The 11883-nt window shown below is 48.0% G+C and overlaps 1 protein-coding gene across 1 annotated transcript; it reads left to right on the top strand.

Annotated features, from left to right (window-relative positions):
• The first annotated feature begins 4485 nt into the window (after positions 1-4485).
• LOC129401972 (patr class I histocompatibility antigen, A-126 alpha chain-like) lies at positions 4486-7467 on the top strand. The gene is made up of 8 exons (XM_055125584.1): positions 4486-4552; positions 4824-5090; positions 5266-5544; positions 6084-6359; positions 6482-6592; positions 6993-7025; positions 7161-7204; positions 7351-7467. The coding sequence occupies exons 1-8, from the start codon at positions 4486-4488 to the stop codon at positions 7465-7467; spliced, it is 1194 nt and encodes a 397-aa protein (XP_054981559.1).
• The last annotated feature ends 4416 nt before the right edge of the window (positions 7468-11883 follow it).

Genomic DNA, 11883 nt, shown 5'->3' with positions numbered 1-11883 from the left:
TTATTAATTTTTTTTTACTTTTCACCATTTCTTCTATCACACTAGAGCTTGTTACAAAAAAATTTCAAAACCTGACTTTTGTTTTTTGAATATCATAGAATAGTTTTAGAAATTAGTTGCGTGTTCCCCTGGAGATCTCTCCTGCCCGCGGAGAGACAACAGTGGAAAGCGCTCCTAATTGGGTGGATTCTGTGAGGGTCCCGACCTGAAATAAGACTAGTGAGGTTAGTAAACAGGGGGCCCAAGACAACACATGCCGATCAAGGGCAACTTTATTAACAGCCATGCTGATTTTATACTTTTCTTAGCAGGGGGTTGGTACATAAGTTGTCAACCATCAGGGAAGTGTCTTCTCAGACCAAATAAGGAAAGGTTCGGGGCGTTATTTGGTGGGCTTACAACATTCTCCAAGAGTAGGTTGAGAAATAGTGGGGAGAGGAAGGCAAGGGTTTATCTGGCAGGAGCATCTGTCAGGAGGAATGCACAAGGCTTTTAGTGTAGAGGAAGGCATTCTACTTTAAGGGCTTTATGGCGTCTCTTAGTTAACTGCCCTGGGCTACTTTTACCTCTTGAGTTTAGCTATTTCCTTTGTCACAAGGGCACCTTTGCCTCAGGTCATGCAAAGCTGGTAATGGAATTTTCCGGTTTGTCCAGGGTAAAGGTTTCGGTGTCCTCTTTTGTTCAGGGTCCTGAGCAGTCCCCAACAATTAGTAACAGAAACAAATCATAAAATGGGTAGTGAAGATGGAAAGTTTTTTAAGACAACAGAATTTTGTACTAAACTCCAAGTTTTTGCATAATGCTGCCCGAAGTACTCTCTTAGTAAGGCCTTTATTTGAAAAATCATCACCCCCACTCATGACACAGCCTCCACACTGTGAGGAGCAGGTGGGATTCTGCAGATTCTTCACCAACAGGTGAAGTTATGAATCAAGTTTCTTCCCTGGTTAAACTCTCCTTTATTTTGTCCAACCCATATCCAGGGTTGAAAGTCATTTTTGTCCTTACATTCTTTGAGATCTGTTTGGTCATTAAATTAATAGAAAATATTTCTACTCATCTATTTCTGATATGAGTAAACTCAGACTGGAAGATAATGAGACAAATAAAACATTAAAATTCTCTATAGCTTATCAAGTGAAAAAAAAAGTGTACAGCACCCATTCCAGACAAGGTCAGACCTGAACACCTGAAGAATCTGCTGCCAGTACTCACCAATACACTGGCTCAGCTCTTCACTTGCTACCTGTCTGAATGCAAGGTTCTGTCTCAATGGAATACCAGCAGGACCATCCTGTTGTACAAGAAGGGAGACATTCATAACATCGGCAACTATCACCTGATCTGCCTGTTGTCTGTCGTCTACAAGTTATTTAGTGCAGTTATCCTGAATAGGATTGGCAGAACACTAGACAAAGGACAACCATGAAAGCAATCCGGGTTCCGAAAAGGATTCACGCGATCGACCATATCCACACAGTGACCAAGCTCATTGAGGTTTCTCAAGAGTTCAAGATGCCGCTCTGTCTATCGTTCATCGATTTAAAGAAGGATTTTGATTCTGTTGAGACTGAAGTGGTCACTGAAGCCCTAGCAAAACAGAGTGTTCAAACTCAATACATCAGGACCCTCTGTGAGCTGTATTACAGATTCACCACCAGGATCTCACTATTCTACAAAGAAGTGATCATCGACATAAAGAGAGGGGTTCAGCAGGGCGACACCATTTCACCGAAACTCTTCAGTGTCACCCTCGAGAACATCATGCGACAACTGGAATGCTCATGACTATCTTACACAATTCTCAAAGATATCAGCACTACATATTTGGATAAACCTATTGTATTCACATATATCACACAAAACAACAGATTAAAGGCAGGAGAAAATATGAAAATAGCTTCTGATGATAAAGAGAAGACACTTAGAATACATATAATTCAAAGGATTCACTCTTCCACAACACCATTTATGTTCTGAATTTGTTTTGTTATTTTTCCTTCTTATTTGGAGGTGGGGACTCCTGAGCAGTGCTCAGGAGGCCTCTGAGAGAGCTCCAGAGTCTCCAGCGCCACATCTGTGAAGCTCTGAGCATGTGTGCCCTACAAACCTGACTGCATGTACCCCTGAAACATTTTTTTTGAGAGAAGAGTTTACGTAAGCACCATGATTTACAAAGTTGTTCACTATACAATTCTTTCAGGAAGTCCATGCTCCAATTCCAATTCCACCACTAATGTGACCTTCCCTTCAGCAAAGTCCCCAGTTTTCCACCCATCCCCTCAGCCTACACCCTTAGCAGGCACAAAGAAATTTAATTCATATTGCTTGTTACAATACATGCTAAAACATAAAATTATTCCTGCATTAAATAATTCCCTTTGTAGTAGCAGTTCTTTTTGGAATGAACATGGTGGCACATATGCTCTAGCTCTCTGAGGTCACGCAGGTGGGCTGGCTCTCTGATGTCGCACACACGCTCTGCCTCTGAGGTTGCACATGTTAGCTGTGGTGTCAGCACACTTGGCTGCACTACTCATTATTTTGGTTGCACACACTGGCACTTCCTCCCCACCCACAAGCCTGACCCCCTCGTGGGCACAAAATAACTTCCTTTATATTGCTTATTATTAGAAGAAAGTATCAGGAAATAGATCAATAGAAGTCAATCTGTGATCACTGTTCTATCTCACAATGGTGTTATTAAAACCTCTGCCTGAGGATTTATTGGATGTTTTGTGCTACTGAGCCTTGTTAGTATTTTTGCTCACTGAGTGTGGTGGGTTTCTGCACAACATATTTTAAAACTTTTTTATTGAATCACTGTGAGATAGACCATTACAAAGCTGTTCATGATTGGATTTCAGTCATACAGTATTCTATCACTCATTCCTCCACCAATCTATATTTCCCAGCACCAGTGTCTCCAGGTTCCCTCCCATCATGTCCCATCCCCATCCCTCTATGGCAGATGCTTTTCCTCTCTCCCTCTTTCTCTCTCTCTCTCTCTCTCTCTCTCTCTCTCTCTCTCTCTCTCTCTCTCTTTCTCACTCTCGCATTGTGGTTTGCAATATTCTATATAATATGTTATCAAATCTGCTGTTTTCCTACTGGGCTGGGGTCAGGTGGCTCAAACCACTATGAAATTCAGTGTTGCTCGGGAGCCATTTGGTGGCTTGGCAGCTTGATGAGGTCCAGTTGCAGAGCTGGAGCATTTCTATGCCTGAAAATTTGGGGGTTTGGGTGAGAGTTGTTGGTCCCTGGGCAGGGGAGGGTGGCTGGGATATTTGGGGAATCTGTCCAATCCCATTCTGAGGAGGGTCCAGAGCTCAGACATGACTATTCCATGTGGAAGATTTAACAGCTTGGCGTTCTTTTCAAGATTACTAGAAGAACTGGACCATTTCTATACTAAAAAAAAAAAAATCTGTTGAGGACTGGATAAATAAATAAAGGAGATGGGCAAGATAGATTTTTATGGGACCTTGCAACCCAGAATGCTGTCATTAGAGATGGAATATTGCCCTGGCAGGGTGGGGGGTCCTGTATTTGCTCCATCTCTGCTTCCTCTCTTTCCTCTATGAAAGAATCTCCCCTTGAGAAAGTCCATTACAAATATGTTTTTCCCCATGAACCAAAGCCCTTGGATGTGTAAAAGTCTATCTTGGATAGATTTAGATTGTTAGGATTTGATCAAAGAATGTTGTTCTGATGATTCTGGATTCTAAGTAATAAACATAATTCAAGGAGAATAGTCAGGACTCAGTCCACAGGCTGAGAGCCCACTCATCACATGATTTTTGCTCCCATTTCTGCCTCTTTGTTAGTACTCATGGCGTCTGTGGTTCAGGCCTGCTCAGTTGGGGCTGGTTCCTAGCAAAAATCTAATATGGTTTATCTTGAAAAGACTTTCTAGGGGCTGGTGAGATAGTAACAGAGGCAGGAGTTACTCCTGAGCACTACCTGGTGTGGCCAAAAAAAAAAAAAAATCATCATCACTACCAACAGTAAAAGGCGTTAGCTCATATTCCTCCTTGTAGGGCAAAAACTGATAGGCATAATCTGAATGCACAGACGCATCTCTGGGGTCCTCACGAACTTGTGAGATTGTAGTGAGATTCTGAAATGAAAACCTTGGAAAATCACTGAGTCAGTCTCAGCCCTGGACACGGGGAGACAGTGGGATAAAGATCAGGTAAGGGAACAGGTGAGAGGGCGAAATCCCAGGTTCCGGGTGTGGCTCCCAGTGTCCCCTGGGTGGTATTGCGGGCAGGAGATCAGGCCTGGGGATTCCTGGTCTCCCCAGTTTCACTTCTCCCTCTGCAACCTGTGTCAGGGCCTTCTGCCCGGATACTCGTGAGGCGTCCTCAGTCCTCACTCCCATTGGGCGTCGCTGTCTAGATCCGCCAATCAGCGTCCGCGCGGCTCCAGGTAATAAACTGAGGGCACTCGCGAGGGAGTCAGAATCTGCCTGATTCCTTCAGTATGTTTGAGCCGCGACCCCTCCTGCTGCTGCTCTCGGGGGTCCTGGTCCTGACCCAAACCCGGGCGGGTGAGTGCGGAGTCGGGAGGGCAATTCGTTGCGGGGACAGGGGTGGGGACTGCCAGACATTGCTGTGCAGGACTCCCGAGGAGTTTCCCCGGTTCTCTGCCTGGATGCCCCCAAATGTTCCTCCTTGTTCCCCCAATTTTCAACTCCTCCCGCGCCCCTAAGTCTCGCCCTTCTCGGTCCCTCCGTGATTTCTCATCTCCCCCCATCACCCCGGACCCTGGGTGCACCAGACAGCAGGTCGGGCAGGGTCTCACCCCTTCCCCTCCCCCAGGCCCCCACTCCTTGCGGTATGTTCACACCGCCATGTCCCGGCCCGGCGGGGAGCCCCGCTACATCGCCGCCGGGTACGTGGACGACACGCAGTTCGTGCGCTTCGACAGCGACTCAGCAAGTCTGAGGGCCGAGCCTCGGGGGCCTTGGGCAGATCAGGAGGGACCCCAGTACTGGGAGGAGGCGACGCGGGTCTACAAGAGCAACACACAGACTTTCCGACAGAGCCTGAACACCCTGCGCGGCTACTACAACCAGAGCGAGACGGGTGAGCGCGGCCGGGCAGGGATGAGCCGACACAGGGTCGGGCCGGGTCGCCCCGAGGCGGGTCCGAGCGTCCCCGAGGCTGAGGGACCCGCCCCGGACCCTTGACCGGGAGGAGCCATGGGGACCGGGCCCCGGTTTCGTTTTCGGTTTGGGGTTAATCTGTGCGGGCGGGTCAGACTCTCACACCTTCCAGAGCATGTTCGGCTGCGACGTGGGGTCCGACGGGCGCCTCCTGCGCGGGTACTACCAATCCGCCTACGACGGCGCCGACTACATCACCCTTAATGAGGACCTGCGCTCCTGGACCCCGGTGGCAGGCACGCAGGCTTGGATCACCCAGCGCAAGTGGGACCAGGTGGGTGTCACTGAGGACCGCAGGAACTACCTGGAGGGAAGGTGTGTGCCTTGGCTCCTCAGATACCTGAAGAACGGAAACAGCACACTGCTACGCGAAGGTACCGAGTCCCCATGTGGTGAGAACCCATGACCTCCCCTGGGCCGGGTAGACTCCCCACAAGGGAAAAGATAGTGGGGTTCAGTGTCAGAACAGCGCCTCTCTTTTCAGTCAGGAGGATTGATCCCCTGGTTTCCATTTTTTATACCAAAGAGACTTGCCCTCAGGCCCACCCTGTGTCCACAGGACCATGAAGGACCCTGGTGTCTCTGGAAGAAGGGAGACCTTCTCTGAAATAAAAAAAAATGTGGGTTCCCTGGGACCCAAAAGCCAGGTGTGAGCTTTCTCCTATCTTAGCTCTGACTCCTGCTTCTCTCAGTCACTCACCCTCCACCCAGGACAAGACCAGAGTCAGGGTCTCCTGAGAGCCCTAACCTCCTATCCAAATCCTATTCTAGAACTTTCCAAAAGATAGAATTTTATCCAGTCTCCCAGTAGACTTCTATTTGGATGTTTGCATCCTGTACCAAACCAATTATCCTGTTCATCATCATCATGGAAGTGACGCAAAGTGTGAATTTTCTCATTCTTCCTCCTCAGAACCCCCTAGAAGACACATAACCCACCACCCCATCTCTGACTGTGAGGTCACCCTGAGGTGCTGGGCCCTGGGCTTCTACCCTGCCGAGATCACCCTGACCTGGCAGCGTGATGGGGAGGACCTGACCCAGGACACAGAGCTGGTGGAGACCAGGCCTTCAGGGGATGGAACCTTCCAGAAGTGGGCGGCTGTGGTGGTGCCTTCTGGAGAGGAGCAGAGATACACGTGCCGTGTGCAGCACCAGGGGCTGCCAGAGCCTGTCACCCTGAGATGGGGTAAGGAGGGGAATCTGTCACAGAGCCTGTTGTCAGAGGAATCAAGGTTAGTCCCTCTGGGAAACTGTTGAGAGTAAGGCTGGGGCTGGGGGTCAGACCCTCTCCTTCCTTCCTTCCCAGAGCCCCCTTCTCAGCCCTCCTCACTGTGGGCGTCATTGTCGGCCTGGCTCTCCTCGGGGCTATGGCCACTGGAACTGTGGTGGGAGCTTGGACCTGCAGGAGGAAGCTCTCAGGTAAGATGGAGTTGGGGGAATCTGTCCGACACAGCAAGTCTTTAGTCTTGTCCCACTTTGGGGGTTCCCCCTGTATTAGCTCTCCTGCCTCATTAGTGCAAGCAACACCCGCCCCTGTGCTGTTGCTCACACTCCCCCTGTGTGTGCAGCTCTCACCTCCATAAGCTGGGGATGAACCTGGTTCCCAGAGTTCCAGGTCACAGGGAGTGTCCCTGCAGTGTGCAGACTGGCAGGAGCAGGCTGATCAGTCCAGGAGCGTCTCCTTCCTGCCTGTTTCCTGGTCCTGCTCTCAATCTTCAGAGTTCAGATGCTTCCCCAGGGTCTGGGCCTAGAAAGATGCTCTGTGGCCTCAGGACCCAGTGCTTTCCCCAACCTTTTCTGGGATGTTTCCTTCCCTCAGGTGAGAAAGGAGGACAGTACACTCAGGCTCCAAGTAAGTACTGGAAGGACTGGGGCCCTGGAATACTGGGCATAGAGACAGGAGTTTCCAGGGAGCTCCTTTGCCCCTACTTCCTTTTCTAGTCCCATCCCCTGGGGCTCTGACCTTGGCCTGTTTGTTTCTCCCCAGACAGTGACAGTTCCCAGGGCTCTGATGAGCCAGCCTCTCAAGAGGTGAGACTCTGGAGGCTGGAGTGGGTGGGATTGGGCAGAGGGGACAGGACTGGGTTTGGGGGTTCTTTGAGGGGGATACTGGCAGCTTGCTCAGGATGTCACCACTTCTGTCACTCACTGAGTCTCTTCATTCTTTCCTCTCACAGTGTGAGACAGCTTCCCTGCTGGGTTTCCTCACATCCCAATGTTGCGATTCAAGAATTGCTGACTCTCTCTTTCTGCCCTGGGACCTGAGTGTGTCTGTGTCCTGTCACATACTGTGAGAGGTGAGACTGACATAGCCCTGCCCACCGTCCCTCCACACAATGACCTGTGTTTTCTTTCCTGATACTCTGGACTTGTCAGCAGAGACAGGACTCAGCCATCTTCATCTGTGTTAGCTTCTTGTTTTCCTGAATAATATTTCTCCCTTGCTGAAATCAGTATCTGATTTACATTTTTCTAATTCCTGTTTTGTGGGATTGAGGGATTAATAAGGGAAATCCCTGAAATTTGAGAAGGAACAAATGGAAATCCTGAGACCTTCCATGTATTTCCTGTTTTGATTTGAGTCTATCCCTGATGTGACAGGAGAGACTGTGGGGGGATGGGCAGGGACAGACCTGTGCCCAGTCCCTCTCTGTCTCAGCAACTATGGGCTTTGATGCGGTTACTCATCTGTCTGGGTCATTTCTCCTGCTCCTTGTCCTGGTCCCTCAGTAGCACCTCATCCCACAGGTGCTTGCTCACAGGGACTCAGGTAATACCTGGCCTCATCCTGTCCCAGGACTGTGAGCAATGAGTGCTTCTGTGCTGGTCAATCTAGGCTCAGGCCTGAGCCTGCTTCTCAGCTCCATCTTGGTGCATATTTGTTGCTTCTGAGCAGGAGGCTGACTCTTCTCTTGAACACACATTCACACCTTGATTTCTTCATATCTGTCCCCATCTCTGAGCCTCAGAAGGCATTTGTCTCTCACTCTCCCCGCACCCCCCCCCCAAGACCTAGCATGGCCCCTGAACAGAGGAGTCTCTGTGGTATCAATAGATTAGTGTTCAGACTCATCCAGCTCTTGTCCTTGTTCTCGGGCTGTGTCCCATGCTGTTATCCTCAGATTTCCTTGCCATTAAGGATTTACATTCTGAACCCAGCTGAGAGGAGGGCGTCATACTGTTCCTCATATTTCATGAACTCCTGTTGGGTTACTGCTTGTAGCCACCCACTCACCCTGAAGCTCTAGCAATCCTAGCTCTGTCTGTGATCTGAGTTCATGGTTTTAAAGTACCTTCAAACTTTGGGGTTTGAATATGGGATATTTGAACCCAAGATGTTCTCCTCTGAAGTGAGAAAACACTGTGTGCTGCCAGTAAAGGGAGAGTGATAAGTTCTTGTGAAATTTTCTTGAGGACCAGATGGCTTTGATGTCCTGGAGGAGATATTGTATTGTAGCTGCCATGGCACAGCATGTAGATTAAAGATACTTAAGTAAAAAAGTGTCTCTACAGGTGATTTACCCACTGTGCTAGATATAATGATAATATTTTTGGGTCTAACAAATACAGAGAAAAGAAAATCAGGAAAAACTTATTAGCCTTGTGAATTTAGTAAGAAGAGATGAACTTACACTGAAAATATAATAACCAAGGCAGGTGTTCATATTAGAAGTTGGTAACTGACACATACCCTCAAATATATGATATCTAATCTTTGGTAAGGGAGTAAGAAATGTGAAGTAGAGCAAGCAAAGTCCTTTAACAAATGGTGCTGGCATAACTGGACAGCTACATACAAAAAAATGGGCTCAGACCTCTACCTAACACCATGCACAAAAGACAGATCTAAATGAGTTAAAAACCTCAACATCAGACCAGAATCCATAAGGTATACTGAAGAAATGGTTGGCAAAACCCTCCACAACATTGAAGCTAAAGGTATCTTCAAGGACAAAATGTCACTGGCCAAGCAAGTGGAAAACAGAGGTATGCAAATGGGACTATATATAAACTAAGACACTCCTGCACCTCAAAAGAAACAGTAACCAGAATACAAAGACAGTTTACAGAGTAGGAAAGGATATTCACCCAATACCCTTCTGATAAGGGGTTAACATCAAGGATCTACAAGGCACTGGTTGAACTGTACAAGAAGAAAACATCCAACCCCGTCAGAAAATGTGGCAATGAAATGAACAGAAACTTTCTCAAAGAAAAAATCTGAATGGCGAAAGGGCACATGAAAAAAATGCTCTTCATCACTAATCATCAGGGAGATGCGAATCAAACAACAATGAGATAGCATCTCATACCACAGAGACTGACCCACATCCAAAAGAACAAAAGCAGACAGTGTTGGCGTGGATGTGGGGAGAAAGGGACTCTCCTTCACTGCTGGTGGGAATGCTGACTTGTTCAGGCTTTTGAAAAACAATATGGACATTTCTCAAAAAGCTAGAAATTGAGCTCCCATTTGACCCAGCAATACCACTTCTGGGAATATATCCCAGAGATACAAAAAAGTACAGTAGAAATGACATCTGCACTTGTATGTTTATTGCAGCACTATTTATAATAGCTAGAATCTGGGGGAAAAAAGAAGTGCCTGAGAATAGATGACCTGTAGGGAGCCATTTTACCTTACTGATCTTATCCTGTCACTATTTGTTTATCACTAGCTAACCCCATGCCACACCTAGCAAAGGTTGCCACTCCTAATCTTACTGATCTTATCCTATCAGCATTTGTTTATTACTAGCTAAAGCCCGTGCCACACCCTGCATTTCTACTGGGGGTCCCGGCACTACCTCCTCCCAGCAGGGAGGTATAAAATACTGTAACTGCCATAGAATAAATGCCTTTTCTCCCTCCTCCGGGCTCTGCGTCTGTTCATTCAGCTGTGTCCCCTTCTCAGCCCCATGAAGGGTTCTCTCTGCTGAACAGAACGAGACCTCCACATCGACTTCCACAATGACTGGTTAAAGAAACTTTGGTATACCTACACAATGGAATACTATGCAGCTATTAGAAGAGATGAAATCATGATATTTGCATATAAATAGTAGGATATGGAGAGTATCATGCTAAGTGAAATCAGTCAGAAAGAGAGGGACAGACATTTCTGGAATATACAGTACCATAAAAAGAGACTAACACCTAAGGATAGTAGACATAAGGGCCAGGAGGAAAGCTCCACAGTTTGGAAGCCAGTATCACGTGCTGAGGTAAAAGGCAGGAGGGATAGAGAAGGGATCATTAAGTAAATGATGGCTGGAGGGCTCGCTAAGGATTGTAGATGCAAGCTGAAAGTAGACTATGAACCAAACATGATGGCTGCTTAACCATGACACCCAAAAGGAGAGAGTAAGGGAATTTTCTGCCACAGAGGCAGGTGGGGAACATGATCCCAAGAGCGTGTGGAACAGGGTCAGTGGCTGTTGTCCGAGCCAGGTAGTGTAGCCTCACAGGGAACGTGGCCTTTGAGGAAAGAAGTAGAACATGAGGGATTGTCTATATGGGTGTCTGGGGGCACGTGTCAGACAGGGAACCTCAGTGCAAATGCACGAGGGCAGGCTTGAGTCTGTCAGGGAAGAGGAGGCAGCAGTGTGGCTGGAGCAGTTACTGAGGTCAGGTCCTGGTACCCTCAAGTTATGAGGCCTCGATGACTCTGGAAGGTTTGACTTGTATTTAAGAGGGGCGGCTCCAGGTAGGTTTCAATAGTAGTTCAGCCTGGTGTGATTGTCTTTGGGTCATCAGTCTGGCTTCTGTGCAGAAGGAGAGATGAGGGAAGAGTGAGCTTCTGGAAACTGGGAAACTGCTGTAGATTCCAGGGAAAAATGTTGAGGGCTCTGGGGCACACTAGTATAAGTGACTGAATTCTGCAGTTACTTGAAGATGGAATTATAGCACTTCCTGATGTATGAAATCTGGGTTAGGAGACAGGAACCATGGAGAAACCCCAAATTTCAGGATGTGCAAGTAGAAGTATGGGTGCGCTCATTAAGACAATGATAGGACCCAGGTCAGGAGGGTTACAGCAAAGACCTGTCAGAAATACAGGTGATGTTGGCACCTGAATAGACAAGTCTGGATTCAGATTAGGTGTCTGGGCTAGGTAACTGACTCCAACAGTGATATTTAAACCTTGGAGAAGGGGTGAGGACACCCCAAGAGTGATGACTGATGAGAAAGGACAAGAACCACATCCTGAACCCCCAGAGCTGATCAATCTGATCAGACCTCAGATATGACACCATGTGGATGGCACAGAAATACAGAGCCTCAAATGTCAGTGAACTGAGGAGCCACCTGGATGGTTTCTTCAATCTCAGAGACTCTAACACGGAGGAGAGAGTCTGGATTATAACAAGGTTGGAGGTGAGGCTTCGGGTTTCAGACTCATTTTACCAGGAAGGACATAGACCAGAACCCACGACTGTGCATCACCACTCAGCCCGCAGGTGGGGCTTGGAAATAGTGACACCTGCGCTCCAGGCCCCACGTGCTGACAGAAACTTGGGAGAGGCGGGCCGGAGCGATAGCACAGCGGGTAGGGCGTTTGCCTTGCACGCGGCTGACCCGGGTTCGATCCCCGGCATCCCATATGGTCCCCCAAGCACCGCCAGGAGTAATTCCTGAGTGCAAAGCCAGGAGTAACCCCTGAGCATCGCTGGGTGTGACCCAAAAAGCAAAAAAAAAAAAGAAACTTG

The sequence above is a fragment of the Sorex araneus genome, chromosome 2 (genome assembly GCF_027595985.1).
Source record: "Sorex araneus isolate mSorAra2 chromosome 2, mSorAra2.pri, whole genome shotgun sequence".
NCBI lineage: Eukaryota > Metazoa > Chordata > Mammalia > Eulipotyphla > Soricidae > Sorex > Sorex araneus.
The sequence above is the reverse complement of the archived record's forward strand: the minus strand, read 5'-3'. Positions and strand labels throughout refer to the sequence as shown.

Bases quoted from the DNA above. Each gene is read 5' to 3' on its own strand.
- LOC129401972 (XM_055125584.1), top strand. From the start codon at position 4,486: ATGTTTGAGCCGCGACCCCTCCTGCTGCTGCTCTCGGGGGTCCTGGTC. The intron at 4,553-4,823 runs GTGAGTGCGGAG...CCCCTCCCCCAG, and splicing joins CCTGACCCAAACCCGGGCGG to GCCCCCACTCCTTGCGGTAT. The intron at 6,593-6,992 runs GTAAGATGGAGT...TCCTTCCCTCAG, and splicing joins CTGCAGGAGGAAGCTCTCAG to GTGAGAAAGGAGGACAGTAC.